The sequence below is a fragment of the Cyprinodon tularosa genome, unplaced genomic scaffold (genome assembly GCF_016077235.1).
Source record: "Cyprinodon tularosa strain WSP-4 unplaced genomic scaffold, ASM1607723v1 ctg594, whole genome shotgun sequence".
Classification (NCBI taxonomy): domain Eukaryota; kingdom Metazoa; phylum Chordata; class Actinopteri; order Cyprinodontiformes; family Cyprinodontidae; genus Cyprinodon; species Cyprinodon tularosa.
In genome coordinates this window covers 131,313-157,996 of record NW_024039334.1, presented here as the reverse complement: position 1 = coordinate 157,996, position 26,684 = coordinate 131,313, and the positions used below count along the sequence as shown (strand labels likewise).

The 26,684-nt window shown below is 39.2% G+C and overlaps 1 protein-coding gene across 1 annotated transcript in view; it reads left to right on the top strand.

Moving 5' to 3' along the window:
* vstm2a (V-set and transmembrane domain containing 2A) overlaps positions 1–26,684 on the top strand; it is a 159,176-nt gene that overhangs the window by 98,357 nt on the left and 34,135 nt on the right. The window contains exons 3-4 of the mRNA XM_038306849.1: positions 5,163–5,213; positions 10,991–11,327. Of these exons, the coding sequence (XP_038162777.1) occupies positions 5,163–5,213; positions 10,991–11,327 (388 nt within the window). The remainder of the gene's footprint in view (positions 1–5,162; positions 5,214–10,990; positions 11,328–26,684) is intronic.

Sequence of the window (26,684 nt, the reverse complement as noted above, 5' to 3'; positions counted from 1 at the left end):
GGTCCGTCCATAGAAGTCACATTGTGAGTCCTGCGTGCATGCCCGGAGAGGAGCTTCAGCTCCTAATTCTCCTCATTAATCAGCTGTCTGACCAACATCCTCCAGAGAATAGCACCGCAGTTCTTTCAAGGTAATTACAGGTCTTGAAGGAGCGCTGGCTGCAACAATTGCTCATAGGTAGCCATCTTCTGGCTCAGGTGCCCTTCATTTTCAGCATTTCCTATGTTTACTGAAGGAATCGTCTTGAGTAATAAAGCCCTGCTGCTTTTGCTGTCTCCTTTTTTTGTGTGAGGTTTATCTTTTGGGGGATAGGACTGATTATTGCCTCTGATATCATTCCCCAGTATTTGATATCGTGTGTGGGGTTACACCTTGCATCATATAAAAGTCTGATTGCAGAGTTCAATTAAGCTCGATCTATTGAGCTGTTCTTCTAGTTGAGTTGTTTTGTTAATTTCATGATACTCCAGACAAGACAGAGGTCAGACTCATCTGAGGGGATAGAGACGTTTTAGAATATTAAGATTTCCAAACTACTGAGGTTTGATGTCTGTTCTATGGTTGTAGTCCTTACATGAAACAATAAGATCAACTGCAAACTGTCAATCAGATGGCTGCAATAATGCCTCAGTGTTGCATAACTGGTCATTTTTCTTCACAAAACCTCAGAACCATGATCATATTTTAATTTATTTACTGTAACTTTCTTCAGTTTGAATCCTAACTCTTAATCAAAGTCAAAAAACAAAGCATTGGACTCTGTTTCCAAGTTTGAAGACGTTTCGCTTCCCATCCAGGAAGCTTTTTCAGTCAAACTATCTTTATAGAGTGGATTAAAAAACAAGCTTTGTTTTGGCTTAGACACATGAAAATTGAACCGGACAAACGACTCCACCCCTTAGGAAAGGGCAGTTCTCCTAGTCCTTGCACAGGTTCTCTCTGGGTACTCTTGTTTAATCCAACAGCCCAGAAAGATAAAAAAAATATGTTAACAGAATCTTTGGCATTAGCAGTATAACTCTTTTTTGTCTTTTAATGGAAAGGCAACATGTCCAAGTGATAGTTTACCTCTCTCCTAATGACCTCTTGAAATAATATTCAGACAATATAACAGGGTTCCCTTGGATCCTTAAAAAGTCTTTTAAGGCAATGAATTCTTCAATATAAAATTAAGACGTTGATTGGTGTTGAAATGTCTCAAATCAGTCTTTTCAAAGCTTTAAAATCAACTTACTGAGAAGCAGCAGGTATGTGTCCATTCTGTTCCATCCCTGTCTCTGCAATGCCACCACAGCATCTCCTACATCAACAGCAGTGCCAGTAGCACCACATCTCTGAATGTTTGGCGGTACGCCTAAAATGAAAGCAGAAGTATGGTGGACTTTCAGTAGGGAACAAAACAAAGTTAGTGAATTCAGTTTAGTAGTTGTTAAAAATATATCTATCATGTGTTTTTAGCTTTCTTCCTATATGGAAAGTTTTTCAAAATTCAGCTGGAACCCGAAAGCAATGGTTTATGTTAAAATAAACATTTGGGTAAAGTTGTTTCTACCCATTTTTGCTTATGTTTATTGTGAAGTTGGTCTTAACTTTCTATTTCAAGTCACACTAAAAAGTCTTGAAAACCCTGTGTAATGCGAAAGAAACTACAATGATTTAATCGAGTTCACAAAGCTCTTATTAGCCTGGTCAAGACCTTTTCTATATGCTTCTTCAGAGACCTAGTAACTATTACACCTTACACTCTAGAGGTGTTTCCCTTTCCCATGCTCAAACTTAATTTGAAAGGAAAGCTTTCAGTTTCTCTGCCCTCTCTACTTGGATTGCCCTCCAATCTGAACCGAAAGTCTTCTAACTTGTTTCTCCGAAAGCCTTTGGCCTGTCTGAAGAAACCAACAATCGAAATCCTTTGAACAGTGCTTGTGTTTCAATTCCACAATTATTACAGTGCTGCTGCATTTCATGGCCAGGTCATTCCAATAAAAGGGACCTTCAACGTGGTTAAACGAAATAAGAGAACATCCTTAAGGCCCTGGCTAAATGTCCGACTGATATTAAATAGGTAGGAATAAATGTTGGAGAGACCTCATGTCAATGAGGTACAGTGTTATATAGAAAGTAAGATGCTTTGGGAATAGACACAAACTTCTCTAAAAGAGATAGGGGGCGAGGGCGGACTCAGTCAAAGAAACTGGAATAGATGGATTACTGGGAGGCAGTAGAACAGGTGATTTAAAGACGTAAATCAGGACAAAGTTCAGTGTGTTATCCAGAAACAATAACTCCAGAAGGTAAATCGCATTAGCAACCTTAAAACCTCTCTGATAGCGCATTTCAGTTGAGACCCTTAAGTCACAATCTTCTATATCCCCATTGCGCCACTCATGATACGGGTGTTGTCATTGTGTCAAGTTACGGTTTGATTTATCTTCAGCATTTAATACTTTTGGGACACAATAGCATCTAGAACTGCCTGACACACTGAGACACAGGGAGAAAGTAGTTCATCTGCTTTCGAAAACTTTTAGGATCGAGATGTCAATAGACACTGTCAGTCAGATAGTTGACTTTTTCTTGGAAAAAACTCCATAAAAATCTTCATAGCAAGTAAGTTTTCAGTAAACTCATAAAGTACTGCCACAAAGCAAAGGGTGGCACCAACTCATCAAATTTTGAATGTTGGATTGTCGGCCAGTGAGGGAAGCTACTTAATGTGTGATATTGTAGGTGAAATTCTGGTATTTACATTGCCAAATAGAAAATGACAGATGTCTGCCTCACTGAGATCAAAGTCCCTTGTAGGCCAGTCACAAACTTTATCATTTTTTGCCCTTTTCAGGCCAATTCTCCAGTAGTTAGAGAATTTTTTTTTTTGATCGGTGCGACTTTCAGCCTCATTGTACGTCCTGCATCGTGTAATATAGAGGAAGTAATCAGGGGCGATTGGCCTTACAGGGCCATCTCCCAATCAGGTATCGGAAGGTTGGGAGACATCAAACTTGTTTCAGATTAATTTGGCCTTCGTAAGGTTTTCGTGAGCAAATGCTGCCATTGAAGCAGAGTTATGAGTTTCTATGAGCTAATTTACCAGAACGTCACACACTGCACATGTGCAAACAAGTTCTTCTTCCAGATTGATTAGTCAGACCAGCGCCATCTCTCGGTTGTAAGCCAACTTCGCAGTATCTCCCCAAATGGCTGAACTCAGCCATTTACAAACTGTATCCCTTTACTCATTCTCCAATCGCCTTTGAGGGTCCTGACTGCAAAGCAAACACCGCTTTCCTTTGTCATATAAAGGGGTCTGTTGCCAGGACTCCACCCAATGGGTGTATAGTGCTAATTCAGAGGTTACCTGGTGTGCTCCTTTATCTAAATTCTCACATTGGATATTAAAGTCAACACCAAGGGAAATCCAGGTCATTGTTAAATAGAAATGAAGACAACATCAGGAAACGACATCTCAAAGACCAATTTCTTATCCGTCCCAATTTCTTATCCGTCAACAAGGATATTGCTTATAGCACTGTTCTATATCAGAAGGGCTTCCAGTGTATGAACAACGGTCTTCATTCTTCCTCTAAATTCTCTTTCTCTCCAACCTCTGCATCTACATTGTGTTTCAGCTCCTGTAGGGTAGCTAGCACATATCCTGAATGCAGACCATGCATGTGGTGTGAAACTGAGGTAATTTCACCCTCCTTATGGGCCTTTCAGACTGAACGGAGTTGCGCTACACTTGCTGTAGGGCTGGCTGGGTTGACAGGCTAGGCAGTCACTTGTGTTGTTGGGAGCTCCAAAACCCCATCTGTTCCATGATAAATAGCAAGTGCTGCTAGTTAGGAAGGAAGACGAGGCTGTGTGCAAGGCTAAAACAAACCGGATTGATCTTGATTGATCAGCTATTGAAATCATCATCAACTAATCAATTAAGTAACTGATTAATCATTAACTGTATTATAGAGACTCTAAAACATACCTTTACCTGACACTGTTAGCCAAAGCAAGCAGTAATTATACCGAAATTGGCAGATTGATTGATTAGCAAAATAATTGTTAGTTGCAGCTCCTGCTTTTGAAAGAGATCAGTTTTTAACAGCAACCTTCCCAAGTTTATCAAATGATTTTATGCAATTTGCTCTTTTTTGGGGGGGGTTATTGCTGCAAGGTGCAGTAGTAGCCATTCAAAATTTACCAACTTTCTTTGATGGGTCCTTGGCTTTTCCTTGGCTGGTCTCCTACGGTTCCTTTTAAAACATCTGTCTTTGTACTAAAATATTCTTTCCGTGATCATTTGTGGACATTACGATCTAAAGAGAAGCATCATCTCCTAGTCAGACCCTGTAATTCCGTGAAAGGGTGGATTCAGAGTAAAAAAATATGCAAAGGGGGTCACTCCAGTGGTTGGAAGTTAGAGGGGATTTTGCTGGGAGTTGCGGGGAAGTGGGCTGCCATTGTGAATGACTACTACTGTAAACCAGATGAGAGTGACTGTCACTACAAGCTCACCTCCTTAGATTCCTTTTTTTCTGTATGACCTGATCAATCCAAGCCTGTAAAGTGCCTTGAGATGATGTGTATTCTTGAGCTGCACTATATAGACAACAGAGCTGAAACTGAATATTGTTAAACCATAGCATTTTACCCAAGTTGATCATAGCAGGAAAACCTCCTCAGCATGATTATTTCAGACACTGTGACATTTTGTCTTCTGCTTCCTTGGGCGATGTCACTCCTACAGAAGACACTGCCAGGAGCATAAACATATTTTTCTTCTTCCCTTGAAACCGTCTGTTTTAGCACTTTATCCCGGTTGAAACCATTTTTCTTTCATTTTGCAGAAACATTTGGGATCTGGCTTTTAATTTCCCCACAGAAGCACTCAAAAGACTAAAAGTAAACTGGTAACAGTAGGAAGAGTGGCATTTACTTTTAAAAAGGCAGGGCACCGGCGACGAAGTCACTCCGTGCGCAAACCATGTGCTGATGTTTGTCTGCAACATTTATAAGCCTCAGTAGATAGACGATGCCTTCTTTAAAATGTTGTTTTGGTTAGCCCTTTAGTGGTTTTAGGCATGCATAAAGTACATCAAGGCCCGTCCTCAGAGCCCGTCCGCCTGCTGTCACTTTGCTAATGCTCTCTGTCTCCATGTGTTTCACAGATGGAGATGATACCAGAGCCTGATCCTTATGATGAGGGGACAAAAATAAGTGTAAGTTGAAGAACACCTCATGCATGCCACACTGTGATTCCTCCTAACACGCTCTATTGTAAACCAGAGTTGGCTGAGACTCACTCTGAGCCAGCACAACAGCAGCTGATTTCCTTGAATAATACACCTTCCATCAGAGAATGGAGCTAATCAGCGAAATCAGTGGCAGCGTGTTATTACTGTCAGAGTGGTTCCCTTCCTGCACACACACACACTCACACATTCACACCAGCAACAGTTCCGCCTCCTTTTCCCCCGCGCTGCATGAGCAGCACACAGTCAACCAATACGTGATCACACTGGAGTTCTCACGTCGTCACACATGTGTGTTAAGGCATCACAGATTAGCAATGCTGCTATTAGGGAAATGTCCTCATTTCTTTGTGTTCAGGGCATATTTTTCAATCAGCTATTACTATTTTAATGTCTTTCCTTAGTTTGGGTAATTTAGCAACTGATGAAATATGAAATACTGTTGAAGGGCATGGAAATAAAAAAAAACAAAACAAAAATGAAAGCATATAGCTGTAAATTTAGCTCCTCCCAATCAGTAAGTGTTGCAGTGGTGCTGACCTAGGCCTTCTCTCAATTCACAAGAACACAAGTATGGAGTTGTGTTCTTGTGACATTCTTACACATTCTTGACAAAAACTCAGGAAAGTATGGACTCTGGGAGAATACGCAGAATAAAGATGATTTTTAATTTGAACAGAAGTGTAACTGTAAAGCTAAAGTCCTCACTGCAAAAATGATCTAGAAATTAGGAAAAATGTCTTAAATTAAGCTAATTTACCCCTGATTTGAGTAGGAAAATAAGATGATTTGCCAATGGAATTAGTGTTTATACTTCTACTTATAAAATAAGGTAATTATACAATATGCACTTGAAATAAGACAATGCAATGATTTTTTTTAATCAAATTTTAAATGTAAGTTGTCTTGTTCTATTGGCAAAGTGTCTCACTTACCTCTTCAATTCAAGAAAAGGCATTTATTGTAAGAAAAAATGACTTACTTAGAGCTTGGAGCTGCATTTCACCTCCTGTTATTAATAGTCTTTTGATAAAAAATAAATTATAACTTTTTTAATTTGGTGGGGGAATAATGATTAACACATTAAGATAAACACAAATCAAATTAAAGTTTTGACAAATACAAAAAAAGAAACAAAAAAATCTCCATCAGAGTCCCGGCTGCAGAAGACAGGCTAATGTTAGATTCAAAAAAATTTTTTAACTTTGCCCTAAGTCAATAGCTGGGTCATATAATGACGCTTAAATGTATAAAGTTTTTGCCTCAAATAATCTTAAAACATACTCAGAGCAAAGGCAACAGTACAGTGAACTTTTAACTTATTCTCAGTACATTAGAACGCACAAGTGCACATATTGAGAAATGGCCCTATTTTCTCGTTCTATCCCTCTGTTGGGAGGTTTTCCATCAGTTTCCAGGTCTACCGATGCTAATGCTAACATTTGCTGGGGGGGGTGGGGGGGTGGGCAGCCCTATTCTTTGCTCCTGTTCATGCATATCAATCAAAATTCAGCACTATGTTTCCTGCTGAGGTCTGAGCACCAAAACCAAGTAATAGTATCATTAAATTTCTTCTAATTGTCTTTTCACAGGAAACAAAGGAGCTGACTAAAGTTCAGAAAGTAGAGTTCTGTGTAGAGCAAAAAGCATGTTGAAGTAGTACTACTTTCACTTGATTACCATTTTTCTGGTACTCTACCCAGCTCTGAACATTACTAGCCACAACCAGCAGAAAAATAATACCTTCTCAAGAGGCAGTAGCGAATCACAGGTGCATTCTCCAGTTGGTGAAAGGCTACATGCACCTAAAAAAGCTAGCCAGGAAAGATGAAAATTTGGGGCTTATTGCTGTTAAATCTGCATACATTAAATGTTCAAAATGCGCCTTGAGAGTAGTTTACATAAGTGTGTTTAAATAAAGCTGTCCTTATGAGTATTTATTACACATGGGCCCTTTTGAATTCTGACTTCATACAAAAACGTTAAATAAGGGTCATGCTAATGTGACCTACAACGTTTAAGCACAGAAGCACATTTCCATTCTGTTTCATAATGGACTTCCAATAGAAGTTACATCAATCCAATGGCAAATAAATTGTGAAAATAGAATTACAAAAGTATGAAAAGGCTTTGTATATATGTATATATGTATATATATATATATATATATATATATATATATATATATATATATATATATATATATATATATATATATATATATATATATATATATATATATACAGTGTTGGGTAAGTTACTTTGAAAATGTAATCCGTTACAGTTACAAGTTACCTTGTTTAAAATGTAATTGTAGTGTAACTTTTTCGATTACTTTTAAAAAGTAATGTAACTAATTACTTTTGATTACTTTTTGATTACTTTAAGGTTTTAATGAGTATTGACCCATGTTCAACATTTAATATTTGAGAACTGAATGTGAACCTTAAAAAAGCACTAAGCTGAGAGGGAACTGCTGACAGGCGATCACAGGATGTCCACAAGAAGAGATGCCAGCACCAGGCATGGAAGATTTTCTCAGACTCCTCTCATCAGGCCATTCCTGTTCCTGTTCCTCCCCCAGGCTCTACCATTTACGCAGTTTGCAGACTAACACAAGCAGGTTCAGGTTGATAGCCGGCAAACATTTCTTGCACTGCACGGTTAAATTTGAGCCATTTTCACAGATGTAAATGAAATGCTCCTTAAATTTCCAGTGCTGGAAGGCTGTCATTTTTGATGCGCTGCTTGAGCTGAAATAGAACCGTCCGCTCGCTTGCTGTTCCTCAAGGAGGCTCCACCAGCACAGGATGGATCATCAGAGTGGCAAATATGATAGAGACAAGGAGCCGTAGCGGGAAACGGCGATACAGGGCGCGAAGCAATAAAATATGATTACAGTAAACCCTCGTTTATCGCGGGGGTTACGTTCCTAAAAGAACCCGCGATAGGTGAAATCTGTGAAGTAGAAAACTTTATTTTTTTAAAGTTATTATACAATGAAATACTCCATACAACATTAAAATCAAGGCACAAAAACTTTTTACAGGCCCAAGCATTTGTTTAACAAATAAAAATACGGTATAAACGTTGTTATTGTCTTTTTTTTTTTTTTTTCAAATAACTACTGTAATGTACTGTAAAATAATATAGTTATCAATAAATAAGTAATAATTTTAATCATCAATATGAACTGAAGAGTTAATATTGTGGGGATCAGCACCGCCCCGCCGTGACAGATTGGAAAATGAAAAATTATTATGAAAAAAAATACAAAGTACAGCAGGACAAATAGTGACTGACGTGTACAGTACAGTATTTCACTGCAGAGCCGCTGCATCCTGACTCTGCTCTGTGGCGTTTTTTTCTTCTAAAGCCTGCGGTGCAGGTGTGTTTTTTGGAGAGAAGAACATAGTTATCGGTAGTTGTTGTCGCTCTCTTTTCTTCTGAGCCAAAAGATCCTTATAAACCGACATGCCACCATTAATATGTTTGACAATAAAGTTTAACAATGCATGATGCAAATCCGTGAAGCAGCGAGACCGTGAAAAGTGAACCGCGTTATAGCGAAGGTTCACTGTACATATTTCGCAAAGGTTTTTCTTTATATTTTTTAAAAAATGTAACTATATTTGTAATTCTTAATATGTTCGGAAGTAACTCTAACTGAATTACATATTTTCTCATTGTAACTGTAACAAATTACAGTTACTCTGTTTTTGTAATTAAATTACGTAACGTCGTTACATGTAATCCGTTACTCTCCAACACTGTATATATATATATATATATATATATATATATATATATATATATATATATATATATATATTAATATTATATATATATTAATTATATATATTAATTACAATCCTTTTGCGAAAATGCCATGTTAAGTGTTCTGATTTCTGTTTTTGTTTTGGCCCCCAAATTTCCTAAATCCCCCCCTGTCTGTACTGTGTGTTGATTCAGGCTTTTTTCTGCTTCCACTTTTAACCTTCTGTCCCTTTAAATGACTGTAGAGCCTCTGTCTAAATGAAGGAAAACCAAAATACTAAACTTTGAATTATGCAGTAAATGTCGTTTACATTTCTTGGTTTGAAATGATTAAAATCTGAAAGTTCAACAGCATCATGGTCTTACTGAATGTATTTTAAGAGATTTAATGAGCTGAAATTATGTTTTAATGAGGCAGAAATGTGGACATACTGTAGCGCTGAGTGGTTTTCATTTATGGTGACATGAGCTAAGCAGATCTACAGTACAACAGATCTGCTTGCAGAACCCAAGCTAGGATTTCTGCTCAGTCTGATATTTTCTGTATTCTGGCGAGATAGAATTCAAAAATAGCCCAGGGCTTAGGTGTAAAAAGGCTCGGCTCAAAGTCACTGTGTGCAGCTCGCAGGGCTCCAGCCCTTCTCCTAATGAAGCCTGACAATGCGAAGGTGTTTTTCCACAAAGCCTCTGCAGCTACTAGATTTCAGGTGAATGTGATTCCCCGTCCTTCAGATATCCAACTAAAAATCATCAGACTCCTTAAACCTGCAAGTATCGTTTCTACAATGTGTTTTTGATTTAAAGCACAACTTCACAGTTGTTTGTATTGATGGATGTGAAAACTTTTATGAAATATTTTTATTAGGGATGTGAATGTTTTCCCAACTCCTAATGTTTGCTAGACAGTTGCCAGGTTTACTAATGCTACTACTAATGGGTGGTTTTTGGCAACAGGATGCAAGAGGGGGGTCACTACAGTGGCTGGGAGTTGGAGGGGATTTTGCCGGGAGTTGCAGGGAAGTTGGCTGCCATTCGGCTGGGAAGGGCCATTGTTAATGGCTGCAACTGTATCTGTTTATGTCAACTTATTAGTCAAAACAGTACCAAGATGGACAATTGGTGCACATATCGCCTTATTTTTCATAATCAAGTGGATTCTGATCTTTTTGGTACAGGCATGTACCTATCACCTCCTTTAGACCTGTCACAAATTTACATTAAACTCTTAGTCCAAATTCCGTTAATTCTAATTTATTAATGCTTTACACTTAAAAATATAATTTAATGGAAGGAATGTCTAACCATGTAGAATTATGCTAAGGAATGCCTAATTTCAATAATTTGCACACAAAATATCTAAATGTAAGTACATTTTGCAACATTAGTCACTGTCAAGTTAAATTTATCTAAAAGATTTTTCTGTTCTCCTTGAAGCAAAAGATTATTTATGAGTACCATAATCTGCTCTTGGCAAAAGCACTTGCTTTAAGAATAAATATATATAAGGATTTCAAATAGTCTTACCAAGAGTAAGTCTTCTACTGTACTGGCAGATTATTGGAGTAGAATCCTTTTAAAAGAAGATTGATAATCCAATAGTATCTGTTCTTGCTTAGTATGTCAATCTCAAAATAAGACCAAAAACACTTTTTGGGTAGATATAAGATGGTCAGACTTCATTAGATTGACATTTTTTTGTGTGCAATTTGGTCAAAGAAGATATTGATAGAATATCCCTCTCACTGCTACTAAAACTTGAGACATTTAACTTTTTAGAGAAATAGCATCAGTATATCCGAAAGATAAAAACAGGTATTATTTACCTACATCTGAAGGAACATAAAGCTTCCTACGACCGAGAATCAAAGCACATACATAGAAATTATCCACAACCATTTGAGGAAACAATAAGATCTATCGTTCCACTCCCTGGTTATGACAGTTGTCTCTTTCAATCTCTCTAACAGACAGTGAAGGTCCAAGGCAATGACATCTCCCACAAGCTACAGATCTCCAGAGTCAGCAAGAATGACGAAGGACTCTATGAGTGCCGGGTGACCAGAGCCAACTATGGAGAGATTGTGGAATACAAAGCCCAAGCCTGGCTTAAGGTCAACGCCACAGCCAGGCCTCGACGGCCACTGCCCCCCGCCAAGAAGAGCTCCCCACTGCACCTGAAAGATAATAAGCCAAGAAAGTCCACCTCACCATTGAGCCAAGACAACATGAGTTCAGACCAGAGGGTGGCCTCCACATCCACCTCCCACACATCCTCCAATACAGCTAAACGCATCCCCAGCTCAGGTAGGATCTTGGTCCATTGTGGAACCCAATGCAATCCATACATCAGTGACTTCACATATTGAATGTTCAAGGTGCTGCCATTACTGTATGACTAACTAAGTAAGGCCAGACATTCTCATTATTTCATCTAATAAATAGGTATTGAACATCTATGTCATCCAATCGTTACATTTCCTAAGTAGCTACTTTTTTTCTTGTGGGTATCTTTTTACATTGGTCAGACATAAAGCAACATTATTTTTTCTTTAGTCTTTCACTGAATTTCATCACAAATCCACAAAAATAATTTGTGGTACAGTGGTACAGTTACTGTACAAATTCATGTTGTGCCAATTCACCAGAAGATTATACCTATATTAAATAACTAGAACTGGAAGTTATAGTTAATTAACAGGTAAACAGGCAAACTCAGAGTTTCTGAAGATGCCGGTCAGCATGTAAAGTCAATGATGAATGTCATGATTTGGCGGAATCCTTCATTGACAGAGACAAGCAGTCAAACCAGAGTTTGGAATCTGCCAGTCCAGAGTGATGACCTAAAGATGCTTTGTTAACATTACTAGCCACAACCAGGAAGACAACATGCCAAGGCTCAGAATAGAGGGCCCAGTATTCAGACAAGGAGAAAGTATGATCTCTAAAACATGTTTATTAGATATGACAGATTTGCAAACAACTAGGGCAACTAAGGCAGGAACCTCTCCAGGAAGAAAACACAGGTTAGTGACCACATTAATCTGGCAGAGGAAGATTATCAGTGTGTGAGTCACTAACCGGGTGTTAAAATTCAGTCTGTGCCCAGAGGAATAGGTAGTTTCCAGCCAGTTCGCTGGGACAAGATGCAGCAAACATGGCCCAGAGAGTCCCATCGAAGCCCCGAACACTGAAGAACACGCAGGAGATCCAAGCAGACGAAGAAAAGCCAGGACAATCCAGAGGGCGAAGCCAATGGTGTAGAGTAGAGCCATAGAAATCTGGGACAGAAGACCAAAGATCCGAGGACTTACCGAAGGGAAATCCAGGTCAGTCTCAGGAGGCAGTTCCAGGTTTTGTTAACAAGCAGTTAAGTCCAATGACAGGTCAGGCAAACAGATCAGAAAGGGAACAGTCAGGATCAAAAGTCCCCAGGCAGAACGGATCAGGCATCAGAAACAATAATATCTGCTAGAATACTCTCAGCTGGAAGAAGACAGGTTAAATAGAGACTGGAGCAGGTGAAACAGATGAGCATTAAGGAGAAAACTGGGCGGAGCTAGACAGCTGAATGGAATAGCCAATCTAGTCATCAGCGCCATGCGATAATGATACAATAGTACGGTTTTTAGAGACAGGACTTGCTTAAAAGTAGCCAATCACAGGCAAATTACTTTCTCCAGTTGGTTATTGCCTGACAAGTGACAAAGTGTGACAAAGCTAAGCAGAAACTGATCCACAAGCAAGCCACAAAAAAAAATAATTTAATTTGTGCGATTTTGTATTGAAACTTAATGCATGAAACATCCAAAATGTACGGTGAGAGTAGGTTACCTTGTGTGTTTCAAATAAAACTGCTCGTATGAGTGTTACTGTAGTCACGGTTTTTCATTTTTGGCAGAATTCTGACTTGTCAAAAGTCGCTTTCATTCAGTCCATTTAAAAATAACAGCCAAAAAGAAGTGTTTTTAGAAAGGAGCTCTATGCCATTTAATGAAATAGGCTTGAGGGTTGCTTTACATAACTAACTGATTCATACAAGAACTGTCATGAAAAAACAACAAACTTTTAGCTTTTAGGTTTTTTATATAACAAGAGAAACCATGCTAAAATAAATCTTGGAAAGTTCACTTTGTAGACATTTCTTTATTCTTTTACTTAAAGATCCCAACCCCCTGGGAGGCGGTTGGTCTTTGAAGCTCCACAGCTAAAACACAAATGCTACTGTAAATATGCTGCTGTCAGCATTAGCAAAGCAGTCTATCTGCTTTGATTAGTGTGTCTCTTAGTGTTCAAAGATCTGCTTAACACCCTCATTTTAGTATTAATAGTTTCATTTACATTGCCTCTTTTCTTAGTGGAGTATCCAGCATATGGCAAAACTCACCAAACAGCAGCTTTTCGATGGCTGCACCCAAATATCCTCCCAGTGCCGCAGCTGAAGACCCACAAACTCATAGAGTGGAAATCCATGTTCATTAAGTTTGCCGTTGTTGATCAGTGAAGTATAGATCTGACATCTGTTTTCACCTGACGTTTCCAATATTAAACCTCCTCGACATAATTGTGCTCATTGTGGCTATTCAGAGAAGATGTGCTGCATATTCTCATGGAGACATTCACAGATGCAGCAGTTAGATGAAAGCGGACGATAGAGGAAAGCAACTTCATCTGGAAGCACTTTTGTTTCTGCTGCAGAAAAAAAAAACATATACTCTGAATTCTCGTCTCTCTGACTCCTGAATTTTTTAGATGATGAAAAAAAATATTTGTATCAAAGATAAAATGATAGAAAACAATCTCCAGTAATTCATAGAATTCAATAACATTTTACCTGAACCCAAAACCAACATAACTCAATCTTATGTTGTCACGTTCAACTTAATGACAGTTGGCAGAGTCACACAGTGGATTAGGCTGTGTATGAATTAAAGGAAGACAGATTAGATATTAATGCAACAGTTTCATAGAAAAAAAGGGGTGTTGTAAATATATTTATACCTTGCTTTTTAATTCATTGTGGAAGCCTTGTGTGATGATTCCTAGCTCTAGTGCTGGTCTGATTCATGATAGGACACACCTGTCAGCTCCATCCAGCTCAATCAGCCTCCACCAGCTCTCAGACCAGTCACTTGGGCCAGATTATTAATAGCCATCAGTGAGTTTAATCCAGCCTTCCTGTTACCTGTCCGCCTTCTGGATTCTGAGCGGATTCTGCCTCCTGATTTTCTGAGCCTGCCCGAACCCTATCAGACCTGTCATAGTGTGTTTTTGGATCTCTCACCTGTTCTCTGTGCCCTGACCTTGCTCTTGGATTCTCTTCTGCATTGTCTCTGGATCTGGGATCCCCTGGCTCTGACTCTGGACCAGCTCTCAGATTCCAAACTCTGGTTTGTCTTGCCTGTCTCTGCTCTCCCTTGGACCAATGATTAACTGTCAAAGAAGGATTCCCGCAAATCAGCCTGGATGGATTCTGGAATCCTCTGAGGTTCACCAGTGACGTCATTCACCAACCGGCTTCTTCACAAACTCTCAAAGTTGGTCCTCAAACTCTGAGAAGAAGTTCTGGTTGCCGACTCTGGTGAAACCCTCCAGACCTGCGGCAGTTTCACTTTCTAATAAACTGTTTAAATGTCTCTCATTTTTCTTGTAATTTCTGTAAAGGAAATACAAAGTGAATACACTTTGTATGTGTGGTTCTCAATTTAAATGGGTTTAAATAAACAATATTCACTGTTCTTTCTCTGACTGCCTTTTAGCACTGTTGTGCAGGTTTACCAGATGATTATGAATATATTGAAGAACTAGAAGCTGTAGATTATAGGACATTAAAATTGAGGGTAACATCGGCTGTTTAAAATACAATTGCCTTTACCAATTTAATAAATTAGACTAAGGCTTACAGCAGAGTTATTAATCACCAATAAAATAAATCTGTCTCAGTTCATTCGGATGCTACTGAAAGAAGAGAGAATCCAACCTGAGTGAAAAATCGTTTACTGTGTATAATGAACAGAAAAAACCACAGGTTAAAATACATGACTTTCACTTCACTTTCACTTTCACTTTTATGAAACGAAAACTCAAGAGTTTCCAATCTGTGGCTAGATCAATTCGGAGTTGAGGATTTAATTCTGAGTTTGTTAAAACTGCTTTTTAAAACCAACCTCTGTTTTTTTATTAAGTCTTTTACCTTTTAACATGTGTTTTGGCTGGAAACAGTTGGCCAGATCTGGCAACCCTGGAGGCAGAGATTCATAATTTCCATTCGAAGTTGACAAGAAGTAGTTTATGTAGCAGCTGATCTGCACAGTGACAGCACAGTGGTTCACATAAAAAAAAAAATCATACCAGTAATTCAAATATTTTACCAGTCACTATTTTCATTTAGTGTACCTAATGGTATTCTGTCTGACACTTTCCTTCAGTTAGGCGTATATAGATTACCACTCAGCTGTTTGGGGTAACCTAAACCCGTCGTTGCTTTAAAAAAAATATATATATATATATACATATATATACCGTAAATCCTCTAATATTGGCCTGTATTCCATTAGCAGCCGGGTCTCTAATAATGCTCGGTTTTGCTGTCGGCGGGGGTAAATAATGGCCGGACGCTAATACAGGCCGGGGCTATAATTGGAACCAACGATGTTCCTGTGCAGTCCTCAGCAACCTCTGATAGTAACATGCAAGTACCACAGGGGGGCAGTGTTTGCTGACGAATCCAATCCATGAGCATGGGAATTCCCATCCTTAGCGCAGACAGTGCTGCAGACAGGAGGCCAGATTGTTTGGTTATTATGACCGGCTGTGATGGCAGAACAGTTTCCATTAATTTATTTTAAAACTTTGCTTGGCCAAGAATCCATTCTGTGTCTTCTTTTTTGTATTGCCGTGCAGAAAAATAGCAGCTGCTGGAAGATGTCTGAATAATGTTCTATAAACCGTTATGGTAACTGTACTTTTTCAATAAATTAACCTAGTATTTTATCGGTTCAAAGAGACACAATCTGTTTTTATTCATTCCACTGGTCGTCTGTTTTGATCAAATATAAATAGAGGCCTGCCTCTAATTCTGGCCTCCTTCCAATAATGGCCTGGACCAAGATGCACCTGAGTGAAATACTCATTCATTTTTAAGAAGGAGGTATTCGCTGTTTTACCAACAGGCTGTTTGTTTACACTCCCCCACCAGCTTTCTGTCGCGCTTACTATGTCACAGTCAGTTGCACTCATTGGTCAGAGCGTTGGCCAATAGGCAGAGATATTGTTGGAAAAATAACGGGTTGTTCTCATCAACAATCTTCTGGTGTCTCATTAATTGGGGCCAGACTAGATTACACATTTAATCTCACATTTAGTCTGGTTTATCAGGCTAGGTTTATACAGTAGCAGCCATTCAAAAATGGCTCGTTCCAGTCAAACACTATTCAAATGGCAGCCCACTTCCCTCCACCTCCCAGCAGAATCTCCTCCACCTTCTACCCCCTCTTTCATATTTTTTTTTACTCTGAGTCCAACATTTCACTGAATTACAGAGTCTGACCAGGAGATGGCGCTTCTCTTTAGATATTAAAGTCCACAAATTATGACAGAAAGAATATTTTAGTGCTAAGATTGATGTTTAAAAAGGATCGGACCGTTCTCACCACGATTTCAAAACAGTGGTATAAATGGGGCTTAAGCCTATAGCAGCACGAGGCCTGACTAGAGGTGGTTATGCTGCTTAAGGACACATTTGATCAAAAAGAAAAGCTTAGCCTTAAAAGATCGGAGTTCTGTAATTAATCAAGTGACCAACACCGTCAGCAGCTCTCAGCCACACTTAGCTGTTGCGAAACCAGGTAATGTATGGTTCATGATGAGTACCCATCAAGCCAACTCAATGGAAGTGCTTTAGGGCCTTTATTGAAAAAGCCTTAGTTTTTCAATGGAAACAGATAAATGAAAACCATTTTTGGAAGATGATTAGACGGTCTGAAAAACTGTAGAGTGGTAGCCATTCAATATTCCCACTTTCCTTGATGAGCCCTTGACTGGTCCTGGGCTGGTCCTTGACTGGTCCTTTGCCGGTCCTTGACTGGTCCTTGACCGGTCCTTGACTGGTCCTTGGCCAGTCCTTGACTGGTCCCATACAATTATTTTTTGAACATCAATATTTGTACTAAAATATTCCTTTTGTCATGATTTGTTAACATTAAGATCTAAACAGAAGCGTCATCTCCTGGTTAGACCCTGTAATTCAGTGAAAGGGTGGCGTTAGAGTAAAAAAAATTGCAAGACGAGGTCACTCCAGTGACTAGAAGTTGGAGGGGATTTCGCTGGGAGTTGCAGGGAAGTGGGCTGCCATTCGTCTGCCGTTTTACTGGGAAGGGCCATTTTGAATGGCAGGAAAGGATTTAAATAGCAAAAGTTCATCTCTGAGCACGATACTCATTTTCCACACATCTTATAATTTAATGAGTTTTCTCAGAAAGATATAGAAAAATGTTATCCATATATCTAATTATCTATCAATCTATTCATCTGTCTGCCTTTCTCTCTTTAAATCTATCTCTACAAATAAAGATACATAGAATCTACTGCCTTTATTTTACAGCTTTCTTGTCACAGTGACCCACTGTCGTTTGTCTGGAGCTGGGGCTCTGGGACACAGCGCCATGACAAGGAGAAAAAAATAAAGAGTTACCAGAAGAGCTAGCAGTGTTGAAAAAAAACTAAAATCATTGTAGAGGATCAGGTCTTACTGAGGCTTTGGTTCCTAGGACCTTTTAGGAGACTTGTGTTGGTGGCAGAGGAGTTTAGAGCTGCAGTGAGATTGATGAAGGGCCGACAGGTTAGCTGTGGGGCTCAGAAGGAGCAAGGAGGCCAAATGGATTTGGAGATTGTTATCCATGGGTCTTATAGTCAGATGTGGAGTGGCTCTCAGGTTCAGTGGGACCTTCACAGAGTAGGTTTTAAGGTAGACTCACGAGGTAATGTTCAACGAATAAAAACAAAACCACATAAATCATAAAATCAAAAGAAGATAAGAGAAAGGTTTCCAGAATGTTACTAGGTCAGCGTCATTTCTGTAGCTAAGGCAGTCACAGTGGAAGACAAACCCCAACCAACATGGACACCAAAATTACTAAATTATCAATAACGTCTGATGAATATTTACAGCACTTGCTTTTTTATCTCTGCATTAAATTTGAGAGCTGTGAAAAATACTGCAGTATATGGTGATATTGCAAATCATGAAAATATCGTAATCTGACCGAAGTATCATGACACATATCGAATCACAACACCCATGACAATAATTACCCCAGTTCACATAACACATATTACCAATTAGGGGCAGATTTAGGAAATTTGCGGCCCTAGGCAAAGACAGGAAGGGGGCCCTCTGAATTAAATAGACAACACATAAAACAGACCCATTATATAGATAGAGAAATGTTAATAGAATAGACATCCATTATCTGTTCTAGGTTTTGTCCCTCTCTTTTTGTCCCTTTTCTTGTTGTTTTCCTCTATATGTCATACACAGCTGAGTTTTTATGCTGTCTCTAAAGGAATGAAAGATTTTTTCCAAGCACTAAGCTCACTTAGCTGATTGCTCCTTCCTGTGTTTCCAAAAAGGCCAAAGTAAATAACCCAGTCCTTCTTTTCACTGTAGACAAGCCATGATCTGCTTATCTGTTCTCCATTTTTCATTTGGATGGAATAATAGCTGCATGAATCATGACAGCAGACAAGATAGAGGAGAGCAGGAGGCGGGGTTACCAATCTACTGGCTCTGGAGAGCAGAGTTCGCTGCTTTAAATGTTGTTGCCAAAGTTTTCAGGAGCAGAAAAAAGTCACTGGATTTGGCAATACAAGTGCTAGGGGGGTCTGAAAAGTCACTAAATACAGTGAAAAAAGCGCTAAGTTGGCAACACTGGTCTTCACATAGTTTGTTTTCAAATGGTTTGCTGCTGTCTGTTTGGACCTTTCTGAACATGTTCAGCGAATGGACTGATCCAATATGGTGGACACTGAAGGGGGGGGCTGAGACAAACTCAATACTAAAAAACGTTCTGATGGCATTGCAGTGAAAGGATTTTGATCAAATACATAATTAATGTTCACAAATATGTAATGGTGGTATTAACCATACATTGAAACAGAGTTTTATAGGGCCCCCAGGAACCTCGGGCCGTAGGCAACTGTATGGTGTTGCCTATTGGTAAATCCACCCCTGTTACTAATGGCACTTTCTCACCTCGGCTGAAGTCTCCTTACTGCTTTGCACTATTCAAAGGCAGCCACTCAGACACAGACAGATCAGCTACAAGCAAAAGGGATTAAGCCATTAGGTCCGGATGCAGTACGGCACCCAGCCGATCCCAATACTCCAATAGTAACTGTTGCTCTGAGGGAAAAAAAAAAAATCCCTGGCAATTACAAATTTGCCTCCAGTCTAAAAAAAACTCTGTTTTAATAAAGACAATCTTTAAAACTGTATTCATACATGAAGCAATTGCTGTTTTTAAACAATTAAATGATTAAATACATAAAAATAAGGTAAGATCCAGTATCTCACCGATTTAGACTTAGATAGCAAATAAAAACTAACTTCAAACTTTCTTTAGACTGGTGCTCTGCACACATGAGGCCTGACACCAATGAAAATGTCAAAAATGAAATGTAAAAAAAAAAACAACCCAGAAAGAGTGAATCATTTGAGAGAGTGATTCATGTTGTTCTCATTTAAGTTATCTTTGTATGAATACCTGGCCGGTTGCTATGGTAACGTTCTGTGCAGAACATGTGGGGTTTTCAGCAATGCCTCTTAACAATCTTTACCAGAAATAGAAGTTCAGAGGATTTTCTATGTTTGTGTGTTTTGATTTTATGCTATAATGAAATTAGCCCTGACAGTTAAAATAACTCTTTTTCCCTTTGTGGTGGAATTTGCAGGGGCGGAGCTAGACTTCTAATGTAGGGGGGCCAGAGGGGGACAAAGCAATCCCTGTGGGTCCACAGACTAAGAATAAGAGATGCTTTTTTGTTTTTTTCATTGTGATGTGATTCCTACAATATACAGGACACCAAAATATATCATGAAATACATAAATATGAATTATTGCTTTATTCAACAGACTCATGGTCTACAATGTCTTATAAAATGAAAAAAATTACTGTGATCACTTTTTTATATATCTTTGTTATTAAATATACAATGAATGTGTGAAGTGTACAATACAATTAAATAATCAAATACATTTAAAATGATGGCTTATATAATTAAATGCCATTTAAATGATTTATTATGGATATATAGTTATTTAAGTTTATATTCATGTGAATAAATGTAGAGATAACTATTTTTATGTGTTTTTAGGGGGTTGCCAGCAGTGGCGGCTGACCAATAGAGGGCACTGGGGCACTGCCAAACCCACCAAAATTTTTTATTAAAATTTAAAATGTTTTGAAATATATTTATATTTATTTTTTTAGCTGTGCAAGATACATTTTTAATCTTCATAACAAATAAAGCGTCATTTTCATTTTTCGTCAGATTGGTGATGTTTTTTTTGCCCTAGGGCGCAAGAATGTTTAGCCAATGACTCTTTAAAAGTTGTACATGGACGGTATTTCCTCTGCAGTACAGATGTATAGGACGGCCCAGGGCGCAGCTAAGCTGGGACCTGAGGAGACAGGAAGTGTATTTGCTCACCAACTCCCGCCACAGCGGAGACATTTCATGGGTGATTGACAGGTCGAGTTGTGGGAGTTGGAGACACATTGGCGAGAGATAGAAATGGTGTAAGAAAAGATAAATTTTGTGAGATCCCTTAAAGCAAAACCTCCTGGTTTAGCAAGAAGGCTTGGCTAACTGCATGTAGCGAGGCTAACATCGTATTCTGCTTTCCCTGCATCCTTTTTCAAATTTCAGGATCTGACCCAGACTTTTTTTTTCTTAGCTCTATTTCCACCACTGTACAGCTGTAATCTGGTGCTGTGATATGTCATTTATTTGAGGGGGGCAATTGGATATCATTGAGGTGCAGGGCCCTCCCTGCCCCCCTTCTTGCTCCACCCCTGTGCTTTTCAATAATTAGCTAAGAAAGTTTGCAGACTTTGTATGACAACTTTGCTTCTCTCCAATCTCTCTCTCTCTTAGCTAAGCTAGCATCATTATTGACACACCTTTTGGTTCAAAATTCAATCGTTGTCATTACTCCTGTAAGGATTGAACATTAGAAAACTTTTACTGTCTCTTTTGTATACACAATGTATACAAAACAAAATTTCATTTTGTACTGAAGTGATCAAATCTAAACCGAGAAGGAGGAAAAATAACATGGTGCAAAAAAAAAAACAACAAACAGTTTTAATACATCACTACATTTTCTTTTTTACTAAATGCGTGTTAGTCTGACTTTTGCCGCAGAGCCAACCTTTTCCTGAATGCTTACGTTAGCATTCATGCCTTTAAAGAGTCAATCTATTTTTTGAATCATTAGCAGCACATATTCCCTGCGTGCCAGTTCACATTTTCACCTCAGGGGATTTTTTTTTCTCTCTCTCTCTCACTATCCACCTGTGCTGTAATTGTGCAGCTCCTTTTCCAGCCTTACATGCCAATCATTTGCCTACAGGTCAGATAGATTCGGACTCATTCAGCGATTCACTGGGGTCATGATAGCTGTGTGCTGCCTGCAGCAAAACACAGGGAGATATTACTTTTAACTGAATAGAAGTAAAAAAAAAAAGTTGAATAATCCCCAGGGCTGCAGAGCTGGAGATTATGAGGCAGCTAAATTATGCTGACATCTGTGTTGCGGAGAGTCCTCGGCGTGGTGTGTCTGACAGAGATAAATGCCTCTCTGTGACTGCTCAAGCAGCCTTAGCAACCTCCTGAGTTTCAGAAAGGTGTTTGCAGCTAAAGGCGACAGAGTTCTGTAACCAGCGCGCTCCAGGTTTGAAGATGGGGAGCAACAATAGGTGAATGGCCTGCGGGGGAAATTAAACCGAGGAGTGTGCAGATATTTGCCCTTTTTTCCGCATTGCTGCATCTGTAAACAATGAAGCAACTTTCCAGATGGGGGAGGAATGGAAAGGAAACGGCCCCTCAGAGGGGCTTCTGCAGCAGAGTGGCTCGTTTGCAGCTAACTCCCCACCAGTGTGTCAGCTGTTGTTAGATCACAGTCTGGCCTCCATCGTTCCTGGCAGTGTTGTTCTCTCTAAAGCTCAGAGGTGACCGCAGACGAACGCAGGAAAAAAAAAAAAAAAAAAAGCTGTCCCCCAAGCCAGATTTGTCTTTCCACCCCTGAGGCCAGCCTGGTCCCTGCTTGGAAGAAAAACAAATATGGAGTAAGCCTGATTGCATGAGCACTCCTCCAGAATTGGTTTAGGGGAAAAGAAAAGGAAATACTGACCTTGTTGTAACAAAAGACATATTTTTGTAAAACCGGGTTCAACAGTCCAAGTGAGGGAAGAACTCCACTGAGTCATGCTTTCAGTAGGTGTATTGCAGCAGCAGAAATGTTCACGGTTACGTCGATGTAGCTCAAGGACATACATGCAACGTCCATCTTTCTAACACATAATTAATGTCTTCTGGGTTCATGTAAACTTGCCTAACTGTTTTTTAGTGAATAGCTGGAAGAAAGCCCACCTCAGAGCAAGACTGACACCACATGGTAAACCCGGGTGTCTTCACGAATGCATACATCAGACGTGGCTTCTTCTTAAATACTGTTTGAGGCTGCTAAGTATCTGTGAAGACCTGAATATTTTAATTCAAAAAGTCCAATTGAAAAAAGGAAAGTGTCATAAAAGTGAAGGAGGTCTATAGAGTTTTGGCAATCCTTTAGCAGAGAACACACACAATAAGACTCAGTGGAAAAATGCTCCATATACAACAACAGTGAAGAGCTTTATATCAAAGCAGGCTTTTGTGTCAAAATGACTCATAATGGATGGTAAATGGCATGTACTTATATAGCACCTTTTTTCAAGTTAGGAGACTTGACCAAAGCTCTTTACACTACATTCATTCACCCATTCACGCACACACTGATGGTGGCAAGCTACACTGTAGCCACAGCTGCCCTGGGGCTCACTGACAGAAGCAGGGCTGCTGTACACTGGCGGCACCGGGCCCTCTGACCACCATCAGCAGACAATGCAGGTGAAGTGTCTTGCCCAAGGACACAACGACACTGAAAGTCGAAACGGGGCTTGAATCAATCCTTCGATTTCAGGGCAAACTCCTACATCCAACGCCACTGTCACCCTACAACAGTGGCGTCTGATCTAAAAATAAGTAACATAAATACACTAAATTTAGTGAGGTAAACAAAAATATTTGTCAACAGAATAGATATTTTTGCACTTGAAACAATATAATTTGATATTATAACCTTGAAATATTGAATAAATTCTATGATTCCATTGTATTCCAATTGTTATACTAAAGCCACGCATACAGTAGCAGCCATTCAAAATGGCCCTTCCCAGTCAAACGCCAGCCGAATGGCAGATTGTGCTTCTCTTTAAATCCTAATGCTCACAAATCATGACAGAAAGGATATTTTAGTACAAAGATTGATGTTTAAAAAAGAATTTTATGGGACCAGCCAATGACCTTTCAAGGACCAGCCAAGGACCCATCAAGGAAAGTAGGGAAATTTTGAATGGCTACTACTTTACATTGTGCGATATTTTCAATCTTTGCACTCAGCTCCACCTCAAACTGTACATGGCAGTGTATATGACTCTTACTCATCTCTGCAATTGAGAGAATCAGTCAATCAATCAACCTCTGCGTTGGCTCATGTAAGCCCCCATTCCATAAAGAATGTACTGTCCTTCCTCACCCTGTGCCTTTTCCCTGCTATTTTATGTCCCATCAGCAAAACGAAATGTCATTAACAAACATTAAACGTAAATGGTTAAAGACATTGGCCAGACTGTGGAAAATCAGGGTATATAAATGTATATGCAAACATTATATTGGCGACATGCCCGCTAATTTCAAGGGGATAAAAAGGAGCACATACAGTTATTAACAGTAAACGCTGAGCCCAACAATAATTCTAGGAAAGAAACGGGACTAAAGGCTGATTTATACTCAGAAACCAGGTCGTCTGCATGTGTGAACGCAGAGACATACCAATCCCTGCCGCAGACACTCTGCTGCACCTTTTCAAAACTGTAGGTGGGCCACAGACAGTGCCGCAGACAGGAGGCCTCTGATTGGTCAGATCTACATCCACTCTACACTATGCGTATTTCCTGTTTGGTACCTTACCGGCTTGTTTTGTTTGTATGACCGCCATTGTGGGAAACCACTCGTGAAGATAGACCTGCTAGAAGAGCTAGGTGCATGAGAACGATTGGAACCTTTTTCCACCTGGATCCCCGCTCTTTTTCACCTCCATTTTCCTCTTTTGTCACACAAACTTGGCCCCACTTCATCACCGCCTCCGCCATATCTAGATCAACAGCTAGCTCATGCTTCACCCTCTTGCATTGTGGCGTGGAAAACATAGGGCAGTCTATGCTTCACTTTTGGGCATAAATCAAAAATATCTGCGATAAGCTCACTGCCACAGCCCTTTAGAACTGAAATACGGCCCAACTCTATCATCTATATAATTGAATATGTTAAAGGCAGGGTTTGGGTTATCTAGTTTCTCAAGATAAACTTACTATAACGAGAAAAAGCAGAGAGAACATGAAGTTAGAGGTTTAATAACAGATACGGCAGAATTGGAGAATAGAAATAGAAAAAAACTGATTGAAGAAAAGTGGTCCCTATGTCGTCCAGAAGCCAAAGCCTATATCAGCACAACTATAGAGAGATAACTCAGGATACCCCAAGGATACCTACCGGATAATTTAACATCTTGGTATGGAATGAGACATTCTGTCTGAACTAATGGTGATGCATTCATCTTGAAGAGCTAAATGGCCAAAGAGGCCAAAGACAAACCTACTTTTTGTTTAATTCAGCTAAGCAGACACATTAAATAAACTGCAGTAGATCATTATAGTTTATTGACAGGGTGAGACTTGTGTATACACACAGTGCACAATGTTTCTTAATATTTTAAAAAAATATAACCGCTTTCTTACACAACTTATACATGGAAAGATCAGAAACAGTGGACAGCTTAACACAACAAAACTTCTAAGTGTTGACATAGAAATAATTTAGCAGCAGAAAGGTTGAGAGCTTCCCTGTTTTAAGCCATTAGTGAAGATTCCTCATGCATTATCCTGAGTGGAGTTGTGACCCACAATTCTAACTTTCATACTTATCTTCTAAACCGGAGTGTTTCCTTTTCACTTTTAAAACACTAAGTGGCTGTAACATATAAATAATAATGAAATGGACAGAAATGTGTGTTTCCTTTTATTATTACTGATAAGAAAAGATGAGATGGCCCCATATGCAGCTTTTTCCTTGATGGCCTCAAAATGTTATTAGTGTCTCATCTGTCCAGAGTGCTTAGTTCAGTGGCTGCCTTTTAAAAATCCATCCAAACGTGGTTTCTCGTTTTGCCTTTAATCAATATGTTCTTTCACTTTCTTGCTGTCTATTCTTTCTTTCTGCTGAACTTTGTGAAGTGAATAGATTAAACTGTGTTTCTGTTTAAACAGGCAAATATCTGCTGAGGACCTGGCACCTCCCTCAGGGTTATCATTAATATACTGCTTGGTCTTTAGAATATAATCTGTCTTTGTCTTCCTGGTGCCAAATAGTTTCTTTGAAGAAAAAGCCTTCTGTTATGGTTTTAGTGATGTGCTACAGATAAGCTCAGTTTCAAATTTTCCCCAAACTGATTTTATCACTGGTTTTGGCAAATGTAAACTGGACATAAGTTTTCACTACATCTGGAGGAGTTAGACTCGTAAAGTATTAGAGCATCAATCCATACATTGTCTACAAGTCAATTCAGTTTGATTCAGAAAACATTGAATTTCAAGGCAGTTTACAAAGACAATTCAATCAAATCACACTGACCCCTTGGTCCAAAGTTTTCTTTCTGCATCAGCTTCAAATTTTTGCTTTTTTTTTTATGCCATGGTGTTGAACACAACCTCAGCCACAGCCAGAAGTATATATATATATATATATATATATATATACATATATATATATATTAGAACGGTTCACAAAATCCACGGTTCGGTTTGGTTCACGGTTTCGTGGTCACTGTTTTCAGTTCGGTATATGTTTATTGTTAGCATGACATGTTGGTCGTGTTGCTGTTAGCATAAACAAAACGTGTTGAACAATGCTTGCACACTGTTGCACTTTTATCCACAACTTTCTTTCCGCCGTCATCGTAGGTCACTCTAAATGCAAAGTGGTCCCATACAGCAGACCTATAAAGTGCTGCTGGCGCGTCTTCCAACTCCTGTTCTTTCCCACTCGCCATACCCACACAATTCTCCACAACAACTGATTTTTTTCTACTACACTCGGCTACGCTGCTTCGCTTCTTCTTCTTCTTCTTGTTTACTACTCGTGGTAGGCTTTGGTCGCAGTACCGCCACCTTCTGCTCTGGAGTGTACATGCTTCGCCTATGAGAAAAAGGAGCAGAGCATGAACCGAACGCAACACACGCGAACCGAACCGAGACAGTCGAACCGAACAGTATATATATATATAT